This window comes from Pan paniscus, chromosome 12, assembly GCF_029289425.2.
Source record: "Pan paniscus chromosome 12, NHGRI_mPanPan1-v2.0_pri, whole genome shotgun sequence".
Taxonomy (NCBI): domain Eukaryota; kingdom Metazoa; phylum Chordata; class Mammalia; order Primates; family Hominidae; genus Pan; species Pan paniscus.
Genome location: NC_073261.2, coordinates 84,150,683 through 84,173,549, shown reverse-complemented (window position 1 = coordinate 84,173,549; position 22,867 = coordinate 84,150,683). Strand labels below are relative to the sequence as shown.

General features: G+C 37.4%; 1 protein-coding gene across 4 annotated transcripts in view; it reads left to right on the top strand.

The window, feature by feature from the left end:
• Positions 1 to 22,867, top strand: part of EML4 (EMAP like 4) — a 162,833-nt gene that overhangs the window by 67,104 nt on the left and 72,862 nt on the right. For all 4 annotated transcript variants that reach the window (XM_003809130.4, XM_034953022.3, XM_003809131.4 and 1 more), the window contains exons 2-3: positions 8,958 to 9,140; positions 19,963 to 20,092. In XM_003809130.4, the coding sequence (XP_003809178.1) occupies positions 8,958 to 9,140; positions 19,963 to 20,092 (313 nt within the window). The remainder of the gene's footprint in view (positions 1 to 8,957; positions 9,141 to 19,962; positions 20,093 to 22,867) is intronic.

The window sequence follows — 22,867 nt, the reverse complement described above, 5'->3', positions numbered from 1 at the left end:
TTAAATGAAGTTTTATTGGAACATAGCCACACCCATTCATACACATATTTCTAGCTGTTTTTGTGTTACAAAGGCACATCTGAGTAGTTTGCTGCACAGACTGTGTGGTCTGCAAAGCCTAAAATATTTAACTATTTTCCCCTTTACAGAAAAGTTTGTTGACTCCTACTTTAGGTTAGGGTAACACAGTGGAATTGCTGGGTCATAGGATGTGTGTGTCTTCAGTTTTACTAGATATTGCCAAGGTTTTTTTTCCCCCTAAAGTCATTGAAACAGGTCACTTTCTACCAGTGATGTTTGAGAGCTTGTATCCCTCCATATCTTTGGGAACACTATATGTTGTCACACTTTACGTTTTTGGCCAGTCTGGTACGCATAAGATAATATTTTGAATGGTTTCAATTTTCCTTTCCAAGATTATTAATGAGGTGCTTGAGTCTCATTTTATGTTTGTTGACCATTTATGTTTCCTTTTCTATGAGGTGTTTAGAAAGACTGGCAAAAGCTTTGACTAACTATAGAATTGTTTGTAGTCTCAACCTCCCTGGTCTCAGGTCATCCTCCCACCTCAGCCTCCTAAGTAGCTGGGACTACAGGTGTGCCACCATGTCTGGCTAATTTTTGTATTTTTTGTAGAGACAGGGATGCCATGTTGCCCAGGCTGGTCTCGAACTCCTGAACTCAAGCAGTCCTCCTCCCTCGGCCTCCTAAAGTGCTGGGATTGTGGGCATGAGCTACCATGCCCAGTCTGGATACTAATTTTTATCATTATGTGTTACAGCTATCTTTTCCATGTTTATGGATTACTTTCTCTCTTTATTATGTCTTTTGGAGACCAAACATCTGAATTCCATTGTAGTTAAGTATCAGTATTTTATGGTTTTTTTGGTATCTTTTTTAGGACCTTCCTGTTTGTAGGATATGAAGACATTTGCAGTTATTTTCTAAAGATTTTATGATTTTGCCTTTAATTCTTTAATCTTCTTGGATTTTATTTTTGTGTGTGATGGAGATATGGACTTCAATATATGGTTCACCCTTGAATAACATGGGGGTTTGGGGGGCCACCTCCCTCCCTCTCCCGCTCAGTCGAAAATCCACGTATACTTTTGCTTCCCCAAAAACCTGAGTGCTGATAGCCTACTATTGACCAGAAGCTTTACTGGTAACAAGTTGATTCACATATTTTTGTGTATTACATATATTATATGCTGTACTCTTATAATAAAGTAAGCTAGAGAAAAGAAAATGTTATTAAGAAAGTCATAAGGAAAATTCATTTACTATTCATTAAATCAAAATGGATCATCATAAGACCTTCCTCTTCGTCATCTCAACTACTCAACATGAGTTGAGTAGGTTGAGGAGGAAGAGGAGAGGTTGGCTTGCATTTTCCTGTTAAGTACTTAAGTATGAATAAGTTTTAAAAAGTGATTACTTATTGGTAGCATGTAAGTTCAGAGTCAGGAATGATGGTTATGCCAAAAAACAACCAGTTGTCCACGTGGGTGTCTGAGATAGTGACACCTTTGTTTTCTGATAGTTCAGTATACACTTTATTTCATGCACAAAATTATTTTTTAAATACTGTATAAAATTACCTTCGGGACATGTATGTAAGATGTAAGTGGAACATAAATGAATTTTGTAGTTAGACTTGGATCCCCTCCACAAGATATCTCATTATGTATATGCAGATATTCCAAAATCTGAAAAATTTGAGACCTGAAACACTTCTGGTACCAAGCAATTCAGATAAGGGATACTCAACCTGTAATATGTTTTTAAAATAGAAGAGGTCCTCATTTTAGAGACTTCTCATATAAACAGTTCAAAAAGCTTATTCAATGTCCCATAATATAGGAAATTAGATTGGAAAGGGAGCATTGCTATGGATAGGCATAGCTAATCCCAACTGCAAAGAGGTAAGGAGAAAAGTAGAAAGAAAGATTAGAAAACCAAAAATGTGGTCTGGTGCAGTGGCTCATGCCTGTAATTCCAGCACTTTGGGAGGCTGAGAGGGGAGGATTGCTTGAGGATGGGAATTCAAGACCAGCTTGGGCAATATTGTGAGACCCATCTCTACAAAAAAGAAAATTAAAAATGTAATTTTGTTTTTATTTTTTTATTTTTCTATTTTTTATTTTTTGGCAATAGGGTCTTACTCTTTTGCCCAGGCTGGAGTGCAAGGATGCAGTTATAGCTCACTGCAGCCTTGAACTGGGCTCAGACAATTCTACTGCCTCAGCCCCTCAATTACAAGCATGTGCCACCACACCTGGCTAACTTTTAAAAAATTGTTATTTATTTATTTTAAAGACAGGGTCTTGCTCTGTCACGCAGACTTGAGTGCAGTGGCACAATCATGCCTTACTGCAGCCGTGACCTCTTAGGCTCAAGTGATCCTCCTGCCTCAGGACTGGGACTATAGGTGTGTGCTGCCACCCCCTGGCTAATTTTTTTTGTAGAGACAGGGTCACCCTAGGTTGCCCAGGCTGGTCTTGAACTCCTCGGCTCACGCAATCATCCTGCCTCAACGTCTCAAAAGTGCTGAATTATAGGCCTGAGCCATGGTTCTCAATTATTTAATTAGAAGTATAATAGCCTCTAGGGCATCATTTCACCACAGTGCTTGCAACGTAGTAATTAATATTCTAAATGAAGACTGAGTCACCGAGAAGTGGTTACATTATGATTGTATGCCCCCACTAAGAAAACAAGACAGTAAGTATTCTGTTTTAGAAAGATATAAAATCGGTAAAATCCAAAGGTACTAGAATGTGTAGGCATGTCTTATTCTGATATGATACTGGATTGCCAACTTTTGGATATTTATAATGAAACACAATATACTTACCTTTGCAAAGGTGACACATTTCTCAACAGTTCAGAAAAAAATTAACTGTGATTCAGTGTAATAAAAGCATAATGAATAGCTATCATTGTATTCTTTAAACTGTAATATTTCAAACTTTATAAAGTTTACGAAGTCACATGTAGATTTCCTTGTATTTCTAAAAAGAGACTGACTCATGCCGGTAAATAGATTAGACTGATAGTCAGAGGTTTCTGGATCTCCGTTTTCTCTTCATTCTTTACTTTTTTTCTTAATGAGTTCAAGAACGCTTGAGAATTCATTTGTATTTCATATTTTAACCTTCAAAGCTGGAAACTGTTTTGAGAAGGGGCAACAATTTTTAAAAACCAGGGGGCAATTACCAAAAAATGTTTAAAGGGAGGGGATTACCATTTTTAGCTTATACTCCTACTCTATAAAAAGGCGGGGGGGTGGGGTGTAAGGAAAATGATCTAATCTACTTGATCAAGAAAAGGGAATGTTAATAGCCCTCAGGAAATATATTCGTTTACTGAACAGTTATATCCCTTAGTTTATTGTGAATGAGAATGGGGGCATCTTAGAGATTGGGAGGGAAAAAAAATAAGAGCAAAGTTTTCAAAATGGAAAGAACAAGAGCAATGGATAATACAGTCATCAGAGGAAGGAACTCTGACTCGTTTGCTGTGTGGCCATGGGTAACTCACCTGATGTCTCAGAGTCTTAGTTTACTTATTTATAAAATGATGAGAGGGGTTGTTGGACTTCAAGATAGTGTCTGTTCTTGTTTTAGTAATCTATGATAGAAATTTAAGTTATTTGCATTCTCCTTTGCTATGTTCCTTATAACACTGGAACACTGTAACTGGAGGAAACTTGTTTTAAGAAGTTAAGCTTCAGAAGCAATGCATTTTACCTTAAAGGGCATAAATTAATACACATTCTTATTGTGAAATTCGAATAATACAGGAATACATACACTAAAAAGCAAAAATTTCTTTTTATTTCCTCTTTTCTAATCTCACCTTCCTAGCCAGAGGTAACCCAGTTACCAGTTTGATGTGTGTACTTCACAACTTCTTTCTGTGTACATTATATATACATATGTGTGTGTATATATATGTGTTTTTTGTGTTAATTTTTTAAAAGTGTGTTTTGGTGTGTGTCTATAAATTATTCAGTACATATTGTTTTGCAGTTTGCTTATTCCACTTAAGTCATCTTGTAGATTTTTCAAATTTTTAGCTTATGCTCCTAATCTGTTATTTTAAATTATTCCATGATATTCTATGGTATGGACAGATTACAGCTTATTTAACCTCATCCTTAGACTTTAGGTCATTTCTAATTTTGTGGCAATAATAAACAGTGCAATAAAGAACATCACTATAGGATAGTAACTTACTGAAACCATCCTGTATTGCCATGCCATGCATTATTTCATCTAATCATCCCAAGCCTGATGTAAGTACCAGTTCACATGAGTAAATTACACATGAAGAAAGCAGTCACAGAGTTGGTAAATAGCAAACAGATGGCCGGGCGTGGTGGCTCACACCTGTAATCCCAGCACTTTGGGAGGCCAAGGCAGGCAGATAGATCCCTTGAGGTCAGGAGTTTGAGACCAGCCTGACCAACATGGCAAAACTCCATATCTACAAAAAAATAAAAGTTAGCTGGGTGTGGTGGCATGCGCCTCTGTAATCTCCCAGCTACTCCGAGCCTCAGCTAATAGAATCTGAGGCAGGAGAATCTCTTGAACCCATGAGGCGGAGGTTGCAGTGAGATTGCACCACTGCACTCCAGCCTGGTCGACAGAGTGAGTCTCAAAGAAAAAAAAAAAAGCAAACAGATAGATTATTTAGTCAGTGTAATACCAGAGTTAATGCACTATTCTACCACAGCTTTTATTGAATTCTCAAAGAAATTCATGCCCCTGAAAGGGTTAAGAGCCAGGATTTTAGACAGGAAGGAATTAGAGCTATGAGGAACTCTGGTGATAACTGCTATGCTCTGTTACATTGCCATTGCTTGTTGCCTTGGCTATAGTGACCCTGTAATTGATCATCCAAGTCAGGAAACTTGAGAGTGAAAGAGGGGGCATTATGATAATATTTATACTGAGATAGGAGACATACTTGTTCCGGAGAAACTGAGATACTTGAACATCTTAACCCTAACATAGGCCATCATCACCTTTCACATGGGTTACTGCAATAGCCTCCTGTCTGTTCTTGTGTTTACTCTTATCCTGTTCCAATCTATTTTCACACAGCGACCAAAATGATCTTCCTGAAACAAAAAACTGATTAAATCACTCAGTAGTTTAAGCCCCTTGCGTGGCTTTGTGAAAGGATGTATTTGTTTGGTCCTCATGTGATTATTGTTAGAATGCAGCATGGAATAAAATAAAAGGCACATAAGGTGAGAGTCAAAAGACTTGTCTTTGAGTCTGAGATACCTAGATTAGTTTGGTGACCTTGAGCAAGTTATTTAGTTTGAGCTATTTCCTCCAGTATAAAATATAGATTGTGTGTGTATGTGTGTGTGTGTGGGGGGGGGGAGCTGAGGTAATAAATATGAAAGCCACAATATAAATGCAGGCAATTGTTAACTTTGTATATGTTATGCCCTTTGAAAAATTGTTCTTGTGTCTCACAGTGTCTATCAGGGTTTGGTAGGAATTTTACAAGCTGAACCACCTTTCTTGTCAGTATCCAAGTTTCACACAACTTAAACACCTTAGTCATTTTTTAAAAAATCAAAGTTTGTAAAAGTTTGCTGAAGGTAAGTTACCAAGCTGGTACTAAAACCTAGCACCCTAACCTTGGCATTATAGCCTGATGATCTAGTAGTTCAGCTGCCTTCCCAGAATAATTAAGCAGGTTATATGTTTACAAAAATCATATAAGCATTTTATCTGTGGTCATAATATAAGGATATAGCTCATCTTTCATGAATTGAGAACATTTTAGAAAAATATATCCATATAGTTTACTGACTTAATCGCGGCCTTTGGTTTACAAATAATGGCTTGCAAAAAGTGAATTTATTACGTTACATAATTAGCTGGGAGGAATATTGGAGCAGCTCTCAGAATTGAAGGGCCAAGGCTTCAGAGACTATAACTGGAACACAAGGTAGTTAGAACCACCTTTATTTTTGACAGTCCTAGGGTGACATCCTGGTAGCTGGAGAACCAAGGTGGATGGGCTATAACTCTTCCTCTGGGAAATTCAAGAGGGCTTCATTTGGCCTATCCTATATCTCATGACTACTACTCCTGTGGTAGTATTAGATTGAGCCATATTACCTAACTCACTTCCTTCCTCCCTCCCTCTCTCCTTTCCTCCCTCCCTTCCTTCCCTTTTTTCTCTTTTCTTTTCTTTCCTTTTCTCTTCTCGTCTTGTCTCTTCTCTTCTTTTTTTCTCTTTTCTTTTTTCTTTTCTTTCTGATAGGGTCTTCCTCTGTCACCCAGGTTTAAGTGCAGTGGTGTAATTAAAACTCACTGAATCCTTGAATTCAGCCCATCTTTGACTGGGTTTAAGTGAGCCTCCCATTTCACTTTTCTGAGTAGCTGGGACTACAAACACGTGCCACCATGCCCAGCTAATTTTTTCCATTTTTGTAGACATGGGTTCTCACTACGTTGCCCAGGCTGGTCTCGAACTCCTGGGATCAAGCGATCCGCCCACCTTGGCCTCCCTAAGTGCTAGGATTACAGTCGTGAGATGCCTTGTCCAGCTGAAATTTCTAATAGTAATATTTATACAACTGAAAAGGTCATTTTATATGGTTCAGTCTCATAGTATGGGGCGCAGAGGGTAAAGTGAAGCATCATAGATTGACAGCTCTACTAGGACCAAGAAATATGGTGGAGTTTCACAAAAGACAAGAGTGGCTATTCTTCCTGCGAGAAGAAGGAGAATAGGAAAGAATTTTGGGTAGAAAGAATAGTGACCATAGTCTAACATACTTACAAAGAATATAGATCAGCTAGAATTCAGCTAGACCACCGTGGAAGTGAAAAATACTTAAAATATAAAAATTTCTAAGGCGAGAGACTGAATTGTTCTTATCATTCCTTAAGCATCTCAGAGTTGGACACATGTGCCTTTAAGTAACAAATGTGCTCAAAGTTTTCAAATTCTAACTTTTGTACTTTGTACATATCCTAGGCACACCCTCCTTAAAACAATCCTATTTAAAGGTGAAGAAATTAATGCTCAAAGAACTTGCCTAAGATTATGTAACTAGTTAATATGGAACCAGAATTTGAAGTCTAGATTAAAGATGAAACCCAACTTTTCCTTCAATATCTACGTCTCAAAGATAAGACTGTCAGTGAAATACCAGTAAAGACAGAAGAGAGTACATGTGTATGCATGGGAGGTCTGGTGGTGTATATCATCTTAAATATGAAATATGAATATTGTTTACTGTTCCATAATGTAATGGTGATAGCTTTGGTTTTTAAATGTTGTGGTGGTGGTTTTAAACTTTGAATTAAATTAAGTTCCATAGCATATTATCTCAGTGTGAGAAAAAAACAGTACATTCTGCTTTATTGTCTGAATGACTGAAACAGTCATTTAAATGATCTCAGTGTGGTCCAAACAGCTCTTACATTAGAATCTAAAACTTGCCCTCAGTGTAAGCCAAGGGTGTTTTTAACAGTTAGTTATTTCCCTGAATTTTCCTGCTTATACTGAATGAACCAATAGCAATTAATGTTTCTTTTTTTTTTTTTTTTTTTGAGACGGGATCTTGCTCTGTTGCCAGGCTGGAGTGCAGTGGCGTGATCTCGGCTCACTGCAACCTTTGCCTCCTGGGTTCAAGCAATTCTCTTGCCTCAGCCTCCCAAGTAGCTGGGACTACAGGCACACGCCACCATGTCCGGCTAATTTTTTGTATTTTAATAGAGACTTGTTGGCCAGGATGGTCTCGATCTCCTGACCTCATGATCTGCCCTCCTCAGCCTCCCAAAGTGCTGGGATTACAGGCATGAGCCACCGCGCCCAGCCAGCAATTGATGTTTCTATATGTTTGGATTCTTATTGACCCAACAAATACAGTAGTATAGTCTAAAGTTACATAACTTTGCAAGTCCTTTGTAATTGCTGTGGTATAGCTAAGCCTTATTTGAATAGTCTTTCTCTTGTTGCTGTTACATACCTAAGGCAAATATTAAGTATTTACTTCATAAAAACCTTTTTTTAAGAGAGGTTGTGGTGTTAAGTGGAGAGAAGGAGCAGCAAAAGGTCTTTTGTTAATTACATAGCAATACTGACTTCTGTGGGGTGTGGGAGAGTATGATAGTAAAAAGTAAAGTAGTAAAGATGCTTCCTCATCATTGTTGGTTAAGGTGATAGACTCCCTATCTGATACATAAAACCAAACAAGTGATGTATATGCCTTTTCTGTTTTCATAGAGAACTGTGATAATAATGTAATTAAGAAAGGTTAAATAGTTTGCTGTCTTGGAAGTTTCCTGATGTCTACAAGATGATGTATTTAGGGAGCCTTTTCGTGAGAAAACCAATTAAGATGATGTTGTAAAAATAGGGGAAATTTGACCATGGGGACAATTGTCACCATTTTAATGATTTGTGAAGTTTATTAACTTATTTTAAATTAAGATAGCTATAAAAGTCTTTATAGAAGTTAATATGTGTCAACATGATGAGATGTTATGGAGTTTTTTGTTTTGAAATTTTCTCTTTCTTTTTGAGACAGACTCTTGCTCTGTTGCCCAGACTAGAGTGCAGTGGTGCAATCTCAGCTCACTGCACCCTCCACCTCCGGGGTTCACATGATTCTTGTGCCTCAGCCTCCCAAATAGCTGGAATTACAGGAGCACATCATCATGCCTGGCTAATTTTTTGTGGTGTTAGTAGAGACGGGGTTTCACCATGTTGGCCATGCTGGTCTCCAACTCCTGACCTCAGGTGATCTGCCTCTCTTGGCCCCTCAAAGTTCTGGAAGTACAGGCACGAGCCACTTCACCTAGCCAGAATTTTTCTCATCTTTTGTAAGTCTTATCTGGGATGGTTTTTCTTATCAGAAATTACTTCTCAAGCAGTTTACTTAAAAATATTCCATATTTTATTTTATTTTATAGATGATAGTATTTCTGCTGCAAGTACTTCTGATGTTCAAGATCGCCTGTCAGCTCTTGAGTCACGAGTTCAGCAACAAGAAGATGAAATCACTGTGCTAAAGGCGGCTTTGGCTGATGTTTTGAGGCGTCTTGCAATCTCTGAAGATCATGTGGCCTCAGTGAAAAAATCAGTCTCAAGTAAAGGTAATTGTGTTGTAAAGTTAAAAAGAGTCTTGCTTTTTGCAATATTTTCTTTGAAAGTTGAAGTTGGAAATATAAAACTAGTTTCTTATGTGGATTACTTATGATTATAGTTTGTTTTCCATTTCGTTTTTTTAATTCCCAAAAAGTTCTGAAAGTTTATTCTTTATTATTTAAAATAAAGAATTTTTGTGTAATCCACTGATTATACTTACAGGTTTTTTATGTTACAGTATTTGTGTGAAGTTAGTATCTTCCAACTAGATGATAAGTTTACTCAGGGCAGGAACTGAATCATCGTTTTGTGTCTCTCATTTCATATTGAACATAGGTGGTAGGCACTCATGTGTTCTTAAAATTCTGTTGTGAATACAGAAACATAATTAAAATCATCATAGTTTAAATAGCTTTATTCTGAACCCTCTGTGGTTGTTAGCAGAATCCTGAAAAAATTAATTTAAGCTCTGAAGCTTACGAGCCCTACATGGGACTTCTAACTTTCCAGTATTGGGAGTTTTCAAGGTTGAGACAAACAGTCATCAAGACCCTGTTGCTCTGAGTTTGGAGCAGATGTAGTGTACCTTTTCCCTTACTTCAACCACCAAGAAAGAATTTATTATTCTTTCACATGAATCAAGATTTGAACATATCATTTGATGTCTCTTACTGATTTATTGGTAGAGTATATGGGGATAGGCATGATTATGCCCATTTTGGCAGTGGGAAAAGTGAGGACATTTATTGGCTTGCCTTCCTACTTCGATGTCAATGTAAATTATTAACCTAGGGAGGAGTTTTATATAACTCCGAAATTCTAGCTGAGTAGGAGATAGTGCAGTCAGCCAACCAGCAAATGAGAAGCAGATTTAGAAGAAAGATTGTGAATTCAGTTTCTGAATGTTGTTTAGGGTGTATATGGTATGTAGAGATACATATTGGTAGCTGAATTACATATGGATCTAGTGCTCATGTTAGTCTTGGCTAGCAGTAAGAATTTGGGAATGTTCCTCTTATGGATGATAGTTGAAGCCATAGAGGATGTAAAATGAGAAGGCAGTCCAGCATAGTTCCACTGGGAGCTCCAACATTTCAGCATAGCACAAAAAGTGATGCACATTGCCAGCTGCTTACAGAGATGTCAAATAAAACAAAGACTGAGAGATGACCATTGGATTTGGCATTTACAGCAATATTAGAAACCTCTCCAAAAGCAATTTTAGTGGAGTAACAGAACTGCAAATCAAATACCAGTATTTTGAGAAGCAGCAATTAAGAAGAATTGTAGAATTGAGAGGAACAAATATAGCCACTCTCAAAAAATTCACCTGAGTGGAAGACGGTGGTAATAGCTAGGAGAGGATGCTATGTTGAAGGCCAGTTTTAATTACTTTTTAAAATTTGTTAAAAATATGTGATAGACTTGAACACAAAGATAGGTTGAGGACAAAAAGGCAGCAGAGAGGAAGACCAATACAGGGAAATGGGGTGGTAATTGATGAGGCAAGTATCCTGACAATTTGAGAAGGGATCTTTGAGAACCACAACTTCTAGCCCTGATAACTGTGAATATATATCGAGATAATGATAACCTTTAGATGCAAAGATAGGTCGTCAGTGGTAGAAAAAAAGAGAATGCATGTTTGAAATGGTTAAAGCGGAGAATAGAAGACCATAGACATTTGAAAGAGATGCTGAGAGACCCTGAGGCTATGGAGGCGGGAAACTTACTGTGGAGGAAAGGTGAGTATCATTCTGCCCGGTTTTGTGATTCCCACTCTTTTCCCTCTCGGCCTCATGTACTCTGGGTCTGTGTATTTACAGTGGAGTTAGATGGAAGAAAGGATTGATCTTTTTCATTAGTGATAGTGAGATAAATATGTCAACGACAAAGGATAAGGGACCTGAGGGTTTGGCAAAAGACTTGATAAAAACCACTTTGACTAATAAAAGTGTTATATTATGCTTGCTTGCTTGCTTGATTTATTTATTTATTTATTTATTTAGAGAGTCAACTTTGAGGACCGCCAAGATCAAGCCAGAAAAAAATTTTGTTTGGTTATGAATTGATTTTTATAGGAGGATTTTGGATTTTTAGAGTAGGATAAGGAGCTAGATCTGTTAATGTATATGGGCTTTATAGGGAATATAAGCTTTGTATAGAGAGGGAAGAACAAATTTCCTATATATAATATACAGACTCAGAACCCGAGGGTACATATAAGTATTTTAAAACCTATAATAGAAAATGATAACGATGTTTGATTGCTATTCACATTTTTAAAAGCTTATTTTAAATAGTTTATATTAGTTTTTTTAAACTTTTTTAGGAGACACGGTCTTACTCTGTCACCCAGGCTCACTGTAACCTCAAACTGCTGGGCACAAGTGGTCCTCATTCCTCAGCCTCTGGAGTAGCTAGGACTACAGGTGTACACCACCATGCCCTGCTAAAACCTTTTCTTTTTTTTGTACAGGTGGAATCTCTCTATGTTGCCCAGGCTGGTCTCAAACTCCTGGGCTCAAGTGATCTACCTTGGTCTCCAAAGTCTTTTTAATATGCTGAAAAAACAGTACATTGTAATTTTATGTAAATTGAGAAAAATTTTAAAGATATTTTCTCTCATATTGTATCTACTAAGGTATTTCAGTAAAGAAAATTCTGAAATATTTTAAAGAAATTTAAAAATTGCTTTTTTCCCAGCATATACACAGTATTTTATATGATACATGAGTTATTTAGCACCTACTTCTCAATGTCATGAAATATAAATACAGTTAACTAGCTATAATTACTATTCCCCAGGAACTTATTTTCTGTAAGTTGTCCTTTCTGGTCCTTTTCTAATTGTCCTTAGTCATAATTCCTATGTCTCTAAAGTGAGTCTAGGATCAGTTTTGTTAATGGCTCTTTTTCTGGAGCCACAGAACCATCTCTGTGGAACTTTTTCTTTTCACATAACACTAACTTAATTCTTTTTAATAACCTTATTAATTAGAGATTTTTTTTCCTTGATTTTTAAATTATACTTCATAATTAACTTTGCTATTTTATAATATGCTAAGATGGTTCATTCTTTGAGTTACTCTGTTACCTGGAACACAGACAGTTTATGAAATGGATTGATGGGGGTATTGATTATATAATAATTTGAGAAAATAATTATTTCATAGATGAGCATAATTCATGTTAATTACTGTATTTTCCTTTAATGGAAAAATATGTCCAACTAATTATGTTTCCAATAGTGATATTAAGACATTGAGAGAAATACATATGTAAAGTTTCATAATGTTATTGGCAACTCTGAACAGCTTTATCTTGGAGTTTATTTATAGCATATCGTTGAAAGCAATTGGAATTTAAGTGACTCTTCACTATTGACATTTGTGTACAGCCTAAAATAGATCATCTCAGTTTTGATATTAAACAGGATTGATAAATTAGTGGTAAGAAAATTTGGAATAAACATTTTAAGCAAAGTATTTTCAAATAAATGAAGTTTTTCATAACATTAAAAATGAAATTATCTTGTAGGGATTTGTATTTTTTCTTTAATTAAAAAGTAAAGTCATTTTTTATACTATAGACAGTTTTATGTGTGATTTTTTTTTTTTTAGCCCCTGTGAAATTAGAATTTATAGTATCGAGTATCACATAATTTATTGACAGGAAAATGATCATTATCATCTTAAGGTGTTTACATTTTCTAGAGGATTTTTCTTTAGAGGTCAAATTAAATTCCTATGGATAAATAGGGTAGAATCCTTTTATGAAGCTGTGGTTCAAAGGACAAGTCAACTTCCCTATTACTGAAGAGAGCTATTTTATGGTTTTGCTAGATGGTGGTGATATGGGAAGGACATAAGTTGTCATCAGATATAACCAAAAGTAAATGCTAATGATGTGTGTGCTAAGGGCTTAATGAAATTCTGCTACGTTGCTTCATAGTAGTATTGCCATTCAGTAAATACCAAAATCAGAAACACACCTAACCTTTAAATATATTTCGTTGTCTTAGTTTGTCTTCTCCAGTGTGCCGGCAGTATTTAAAGCTAAGCCCCATTTTTTTCTTGAGTAAATTATGCAGGACACTTGACTGAGGTAGAAAATTTTCCCATGAGTTTTTAAGGTGGCCAGTCACTTAAATTTTTCATATACCTTCTCCTCTGTCAGAGAATTCTTTCCTTTTGACGGCATGTGTTCATAATATATGCACCAGTTGCAGCTGAATCCTTGCCAAAAGAAGAAAATATTACCTGTACTTCGGAGCAAAAGGGAAGGCCCAGAGAACACTGGAAGTTTTAGCTGCCAAGAAGATGAATTATGTCACAGCTAGTGCCTGGGAAACTCATTAGGACCTCTTGAGGTGACCAAATGAATGTAATTTGAGAACACAGCCCAGTGGCATTATGTGAAGACAAACTGTTAGTACACAATGATACGGAAGTTAAAAAGTTAAATTTATCTGAAGTTGGCAGTCAGTCATGTAAACCAGGAAACTGCTGGTTAAGCCAAAGTGTGAAGCATTGTAATTGCCACTTGAGAAATGAAAGAACCCAAAGGCAAAATTGAAATATAGGGGTCAGTTCTCCAAAAGAAACATTGCTAATTATGTAAAATCTGGGATACTCTAAAGGCACAGATTTCTATCATTCAGCTCCTGGTCCAAATAACATTTGGGAGGATTCAGTGATTATCATAGGTTTGCTGTAAATGTTATTGATAAGCACATTACCTCCATCAGCTTAGGAAGGTATGAATTGCCTTGGTGGGACCCTTACACTAAAATGACTAGTAATTGTGGAAGGGGATGATGGAGTGTCTCATTATTTTGTGTGTAGAAGTATAGTCATGCATCACTTAACAGGGATACTTTCTGAGAAATGCATCATTGGGCATTTTTTTCCTTGTTTGAGCATTATAGGGTGTACTTGCACAAACCTAGATGGTATAGCCTAGTATGCATCTAGGCTGTATGGCATAGCCCAGTGGTCACCACCTTTTTTGGCACTGGGGACTGGTTTCATGGAAGACCATTGTTCTTCAGACTGGGGTGGGTGGGGGGAGGTGTTGGGATCATTCAAACATACTACATTTGTTGTTCTATTCTTATTGCATAGTAATATATAATGAAATAATTATACAAGTCACCATAATGTAGAATCGTTGGGAGCCCTGAGTTTGTTTTCCTGCAACTAGATGGTCCCATGTTGGGGTGATGGGAGACAGTGACAGATCATCAGGCATTAGATTCTCATAGGAGCATGCAACCTAGATCCCTCACATGCACAGTTCACAATAGGATTTGTGCTCCTATGAGAATCTAATACCGCCACTGATCTGACAGGAGGCTGAGCTCAGGTGGTAATGCAAGTGATAGGAAGTGGTTGTAAATACAGATGAAGCTTCACTCTCTGGCTTCTCACCTCCTGCTGTCCGGCCTGGTTTCTAACAGGCCACAAAGGTACCAGTCTGTGGCCCAGGGGTTGGGGACCCCTGGTATAGTCTATTGCTCCTAGGTTACATAGGCAGTTGTAACACAATGGTAAGTATATGTATATCTAACAAACCTAAACATAGAAAAGATATGGTAAAAATAGGGTATTAGAATCTTCTTGGACCACTGTCGTATATGCAGTCCATCGTGGAACAAGACATTATGCAGTGCATGACTGTATATTGGCAGGTGTTGCCTCAGACCAGGTAACAATTACTGTTTACAGAGTGCCATTTCTATATGAGAGTCAAATGCTTCTTTGTCACTTCCACTCAAAATATACTTTTAAGTAGTGGCCACAAGTTGAAAGGCCTAAGGGTACATCTTCCTGTGAAATAAGAGGAAGGTAGAAGTATACAGATAAAATTCCAAATGGAGAAGATAGAATTTGATGGAGTACGTGTAGTCCTCAATCTTCTCAAAGAATGAAGCAAGAGTAATCAGCCAATTGAGAAAAGTGATGAAGAGCTTGAAAATGAGGAGTGGAAGAAGTATGTATACAGTTGGAGCCCTGAGGCATGTGATGGAGAATTCAAGATAAATAGAAGATTTGGAATATCAACTAGACTATCTCTACCCTTCTGATCAAAACTGTAACCATCTTAAAGGCCTCAGAAATTATTTCCTGAAAATGATCTATTTTTTTGCACGTTTTGGAATGATTTTAAATTTTTGTTTGTACATCTCTTTTGGCATATATATTTGTTGCTCCCACTAGATGATACACTATTTGAAAGCAGGGACAGTCACTAACATAGTCATCCCAAGGCTAGCTGAGAAACAATTTCAATTTACAAATCAATAAATTGTTTGTAAATTGAATGCCAGAAGAAGTTAGTTATAGAAACAGGAAGTTGTGATGAAATTACAGTTTTAGAGAGACAGATTGGGATAGATGCAAGAATAAGAAGATAATATGTACCGGAGTAGCAAGAAGGATTTCAGATTTTGAGCTTTGGAATATGCAGCAGTTCTTAGTGATAACTTTACTGTGTTAGTCTACATACAGTACACTGAAATTTATTTGTATTTAGGAACTGTCAGGCTAAGATGTCAGTAAGGTCGTCTACTTGAGTCTGTCATTAAGGAGTGTAAACTATAGTGAATAGCATTCTTTTGTCATGATCAAGTGTAAAAGTTTTTATTGACCTTCATCCTGGCATTATGATGGTTTCCACCGTGATTCTTAAAACTTCCTTCACTTTTTCATTCACGCTACATAGCTCTTGGTCCCCACCATCTTATTCTCAGACCACTGCCCTGAAATCAGTTCTTCACATGGCTACTAGAGGGTATTCTCTAAAATGTAAATTGAACTCTGCTTTTCAGCTTAAAACCCTTTAGTGGTTCTTTATTCTTTATAGATAAAGTCTGCATCATCTGAATGCTACTTAACTCCTCTCTCTGAACTATCCCCTCTTTTGTTCTACGTGCTGGCCACATCAAGGAACTTTTTGTCTCCCCACCACCACCCACTCAATGCCGCAAATACATACACTGTCTTTGCTGTTAGAGTGTTTCTGTTCCTTTACACATACTGCAATAGGATCCCAGTGTCTTATCACCGCCCTTTCAGCTGTCTATTTCTTTCTTATTCTTTAAGGCCTTATTCTCTGTTTTTTCAAGGAAGCCTTTCTTGAGCTCTGTGTCCCTAATCCTTATAGAATTATCTGTCCTTTCTTTGCACTTCCATGATACTCCATTGATATCTCTCTGTTACTGTACTTACCACGTTTTCATTGCCAATGTGATTCTCCTTGAAGATTTTGAATTCCTTGATGTCAGTAACTGCCTTATATATGTTTGTAAACATAAGACTAGGATTATAATTGGTCCTGAGTAAATATTTGATTGGTGCATGGATGATGAATATGTTACAGTTTAGGCAAGCAGAGGTGACTAGCATATGCTGGAGAGAAGGATCATCCAGGTGCAAAAGTGCAGAAGAGTAAAAAGTACTTAGTTTAGGAATTCAGAATAAACTGAAGCATAGGGTGTAAGATTGGGAGTTTCAAGAAATGAACCTAGACTGGTAGGGCCCATAGTGGAAGGTTTTCTTACACCTTGTTAAGGAATTTAGTTTTCATCCTGAAGGTAGTGGAGAGCCACTAAAGAATCTTAAGCTGAGGACTGACAGGCAGATTTATAGTAATTGGTCCAAGATGCCTATGTTTTTGACATTTTAACATCTCTGAAATTACGATGCATATTACAATTGATAGTGTCTTATAGTTCTAATAGGAAATACTTCTTTCTAATGGTACTTAAAATAATGGGGCATATTACAGTTAGTGGCATTAAATTTAAAGATACATAGCATGTGGTAGGTCATTCTGGCACAGTGTAGCGATGCCATAGTGTAGGGTAAAACTGCAAGAAGAGAGACTCGAGATAAACTCAGCATAATCCAAGGGAGAAATTTGGTAGTGAAGATGCATCCATTTAGTTGTTTTGATATTAAGTACTTTTTGTGTGCTAGGCAGAGTGCTCAAGAGTTATTTCAACCCTAATTCGAGTTATTAAAGTCATATGCCAGGGGAAAAAAAAAGACAAAAAACAAAAATACCTTGACTCTCACCTCACGCCATAAACAAAAATTAAGCAAGATGGATCATAGACCTCAGTGTAAGGGCTAAAACTTATGTAAGAAAGATCTTAGTGACCTTGAGTTTGACAAAGATTTCATAAGTAGCACACAAACAAGCATAAGCTGTAAGAGAAAAATCAATTAATTGAATTTCATCAAAATTAAAAAATCTTGTTCTTTCAAAAACTGTTTTGAAAATAAAAGGGCAAGCTATAGAATAAGAGAAAATATTTGCCAGACATGTATTTGTCAGAGGACTTTTATGTAGAATGTTTGAAGAACTCATATGCCTCAGTTATTAAGAAGAAAGCCCATTCTTAAAGTGAGCAAAATGTTTGAGCAATCGAAGTTGTTATGCCATTTGAGGCGTTGGTAAAAGAATGGTAAAAATGCCTGTAATTGGTGGTCGGGCACAGTGGCTCATGCTTATAATCTCAGCACTTTGGGAGGCAGAGGCAGGTGGATTGCTTGAACCTAAGAGTTAGAGACCAGCCTGGGCAATGTGGCAAAACCCTGTCTCTACGAAAAAAATATAAAAATTAGCCAGGCACGGTGGTGTGCTCCTGTAGTCACAGCTGCTCAGGAGGCTGAGGTAGACAGACGGATTGAGCCCCGGGAGGCCGTGGCAGCAGTGAGCCATGATTGTGACATGGCACTCCAGCCTGGGCAACAGAGCAAGACTCTGTCTCAAAAAAAAAAAAAAAAAAGACTAGGAAAGAAGAAAAAACTAAATCCAAGGCTTGGCAGAGGGAAGGAAATAAAGATTAGAGCAAAATGAAGTAGGGAATAGAAAAACAATAGAATCAGTGAAACCAAAACTTATGAGGTAACACTTAATACCCTCTTGAGTTTTGTTTTTTTTTTTTAACCTGAAAATAACAAGTGTTGGCAAGAATATGGTGACATTGGAATCCTCATACATTGCTAGTGAAACTGTAAAATGGCGCAGCCACTGTGTTTGGCAGTTCCTCAATAAGTTGAACATACAACAACCGTGACTCAGCAGTTCCGCTCCTAGGTATATACTCAAAATAATTGAAAACAGGTGTTTATATGAAAAATTTTACACAAATGTTTATGGCAGCACTATTCCCATTAGCCAAAAGGTGGAAACAATCCAGATGATCATCAACAGATGAATGGAAAAACAAAATATATCTATACAGTGGAATATTTTTCTGTCATAAAGAATGAAATATATGTGCTACAACATGGTGAACCTTGAAAACATTGTACTATATAAAAGAAGCCAAACAAGGTATGGCTTCTTTGGAGGGTAGGGTACAGGGAGTGACTGCTTAATGGATACGTGGTTTTTGGTTTTTTTTTCTTTTCTTTTTTTTGAGACGGAGTCTTGCTCTGTCGCCCAGGCTGGAGTGCAGTGGTGCGATCCCCACTAACTGCAAGCTCCGCCTCCCAAGTTCCTGCCATTCTCCTGCCTCAGCCTCCCAAGTAGCTGGGACTACAGGCGCTCGCCACCACGCCTGGCTAATTTTTTGTATTTTTAGTAGATACAGGGTTTCAGCATGTTAGCCAGGATGGTCTCGATCTCCTGACCTCGTGATCCGCCCACCTCAGCCTCCCCAAGTGCTGGGATTACAGGCTGAGCCACCGCGCCCAGCCAATGGATACATGGTTTCTATTTGGGGTGATGAAAATGTTTTGGAACTTGGTAGTGGTGATGGTTGCACAACATTGTGAATATACTAATTGTCACTGAATTCTACATTTTTAAATGGTTAAAATGATAAATTTTAGGACTGTTTTACCACAGTTGTTAAAAAGCTACTGATATAACAATAAGTAACTTGTTTGACGTACTAGAACTAAATCTGATGACCAGTGATATTTGCATAATTTGAGGATTAATGTAACTTATATGTAAAAAAAAAATTTCTTAAGAGGTTTCAAAAAATAAATGCAGCAGGTCTCCTGCTTCCTGTCTTCTAATTCATTCAATCTAATGTAGGACTTACGAATCTATATTAAGGAAGCACGTTAGGTGATTATGACACAAATGACCTCCAACATCTTATTCTTGACAAAAATGCAGTGTTATACCACCATGTGTGGAACTTCCTAAGGTACTAGATATTACTTGTGTGCACGTGAGAAAACTGAGTCCAAAAATTAAAAAATAAAAATGTTCTCTATTCCCAAATCTTTACTTGACTCTTAGTATAGATAGGACTGTTTTATCTTGTGATGTTGTGTCTTCTGACCACACTAATATACCAGTCACACATTTATTCCACTCCTTGTATATGTACTGTGTAAGTTAAAGGAGAGGTTAACTTTATATACTTATGCTTTATTTATATGGAGTAACAGTCTAGAATTTAATATTTACGGTTTCTAGGATTTAAAATTTATGGTTTTAACAAGCTGTTTTTGAAGACTGATGGCATGGGATTTATGGATTACTTGAGGCACACGTTTGAATCATGTGTTATAAGGCTGCTGTGTGTGGTAAAGCAAACCATTTAGCTAAGAGAACTAGCCCAACTGTGTTTTAGTAAATTAGTATGGCTTTCCTATAGGTCTGTTTTGATGGGATTAAGTCTTGAGACAATATCATGTGCTGCATACCATGGGGGCATTCTGCTCAAGAGTTATAAACAATAATATACTTAATTTTTTTTCTACCACCCCCTCCTTCCAAATGGAGTTAATTTTAAAATTTAGATCTTTAAGGAATATATTCAAATTTGATATAATTTTTTTCCTTAATTATCTTTAGGCCAACCAAGCCCTCGAGCAGCTATTCCCATGTCCTGTATAACCAATGGAAGTGGTGCAAACAGAAAACCAAGTCATACCAGTGCTGTCTCAATTGCAGGAAAAGAAACTCTTTCATCTGCTGCTAAAAGGTACCCATTTATGAAAGGGGGAAAAACTAACATTGCAGAATTGTCTGAATGTGGTAGAGGTCTCCCTTTAGAAAGAATATGAAATAGAGCTGTTTGAATTCAAGTGAGCATGTCCTTTGAATTCTTAAACTGTGAAAGTAGAGACATTTAGCCTGTGCTCACTCAGCTTGCACTCATCATGCCTGTCAAGTTGTGTGAGGAAGCTTTCCGTTCTCACTAAAGAAAGAAAGCAGTTTCATTTCCTGGTTTTGTTTTGTTTCTTTGTAACAAGTATTTATTGAAAGCATCACTATATTTAAAGAAATTATATAACTGAATTTTCCATAGCAAGTGATATATTTGATACAGCATTTTTAAAGGCAAAACAGAATCTTCGATATATCTATGTTAGTGGGAGGTCAAATGGTATTATAACTTTTATTTTTTAACCATAACTATAAAATTAAGGCTTATTTCAAAAATACAGTACTATCTGGGGTGTGTGGGGGTGTATGTGTGTGTGTGTTAGGGGATGGTGGGCAGGAGGGCTGTGGAATTACAGCAATATGTTTCAGTGGATTACAGATTTGCATTCTTTATGTTCTTTTCATCAGTTAACTAATTTACTCCAATAAAAGTGCTCACAGGATTTTCCCCCTTTTGTAATTTCTAGCAAATTATTCGATGTAGAGTTTGGAGAGACCATAGGTGATCAGCTACAAAATCTTAAAACCGTTTTCTTCAAAGAATGAGTGAGGAAAAATCTTAAGTAATAAGATCATGTGTAACAATGTACTGATGGAAAATGCTTACCTCAATAAACTAATGCTAGTGACCGAATTATTCATTGGTGTGGATTCATAGATACTTAACCAAACAGTTGATGACAAGAATGTTGAAGAAATACCAAGATCTTCAGCCCTTTTAAAAATTCCGTCTAGAGGCCGGGCACGGTGGCTCATGCCTGTAATCCCAGCACTTTGGGGGGCTGAGGCGGGCGGATCACGAGGTTAGGAGATCGAGACCATCCTGGCTAACACGGTGAAACCCCGTCTCTACTAAAAAATACAAAAAAAATAGCCAGGCATGGTGGCAAGTGTCTGTAGTCGCAGCTACTCAGGAGGCTGAGGCGGGAGAATGGCGTGAACCCAGGAGGGGGAGCTTGCAGTGAGCCAAGATTGCGCCACTGTACCCCAGCCTGGGTGACAGAGCCAGACTCCATCTCAAAAAAAAAAAAAATTCCTTCTAGAACTCAATCTTTGTCGTCGTCATTACAGAATCTAGACTTTCCCCTACAAAGGATGCTAAACTTTATTACCTGTACTCCACTTTGAGTAGAAAAAGGGAAACTAAGAAAATGTTAGAAAATTTTAGTACAATTTTAAATAAATTTCCATGTTGTATCCAGTAGTGGTTCAGATTCAGCCCATTTTCTTACATAGCTATTGCACTGTTGCTTGTTGCTGTGTAGTGATCAGTATTATGCACATTAGTGATTCAACAATCTAAGGCCAGCTGAGTTTGTTAGTTTATGATCCAGGGTCCCTGTATTTTGCTTTTAAATAACCCAGAAGGAAAATGGCTCTTTTAGGTTGTACTGGGCCCACATAAAACTAGTGACCTCTGTAGTCTTGTTGAAGAATCGCAAGGAAGAAGTAACTTATGTTTTTTGTTTTTGTTTTTGAGAGAGTTGGACATATTGGAACTCAGTTTTTTAATTTCAGAGTTAATCTGATATTCTTGAAGTATAATTATATTTCTTTTTTTATTTATTTTTTAAGATATATATATATTTTTTGAGATGTTGTTCTGCTCTTGTTGCCCAGGCTGGAGTGCAGTGGCGCAATCTCGGCTCACCGCAACCTGCACCTCCCGTGTTCAAGAGATTCTCCTGCTGCAGAACCCGGAGTAGCTGGGATTACAGGCATGCGCCACCACACCCAGCTAATTTTGTATTTTTAGTAGAAACAGGGTTTCTCCATGTTGGTGAGGCTGGTCTCAAACTCCCAACCTCAGGTCATCCGCCCGCCTTAACCTCCCAAAGTGGTGGGATTACAGGTGTGAGCCACTGTGACTGGCCAAAATTATATTTCTTAGCACCTGCTTTTAAAAAAATTGAACACAAAGTAGATCGTCAAGGGCCAGTCTGAAGTCAGAAGTTATCAGAAGTGCATCAGGTTAAGAAATGTCACTTGACATTAAAATATCTATAACATTTTAAACTATTATAATGTGATAAATTGTATATACTATGTACATTTATTTAAAAAGTTCTTGAACAAGCTTTCTTGTTGATTATAATCGAATTACAAAATGTCCTTTGATTAAGAAAGACATTTAGGACCGGGTGCAGTGGCTCACGCCTGTAATCCCAGCACTTTGGGAGGCTGAGGCAGGCAAATCAGCTGAGGTCAGGAGTTTGAGACCAGTCTGGCCAACATGGTGTAACCCCATCTCTACTAAAAATGTAAAAATTAGCTGGGTGTGGTGGCGGGCACCTGTAATCTCAGCTGCTGGTGAAGCTGAGGTGGGAGAATTGCTTGAACCTTGGGGATGGAGGTTGCAGTGAGCCAAGATCATACCACTGCACTCCAGCCTAGATGACAGAGCAAGACTTCATCTGAAAAAAAAAAAGGGGGGGGAGGGGGGCGGCGGAGAAAAGAAATAGGCATTTAGTAGTTTCCTACCTTTTCATCACTGGAATTCAAGTCTTGATTCCATCAGCTTTATAATATTGTCAAGAGTGTTTTCAGTATAAGTATGCTTATCCAGTCTGGTTAGGAATAGCAGGTGGTT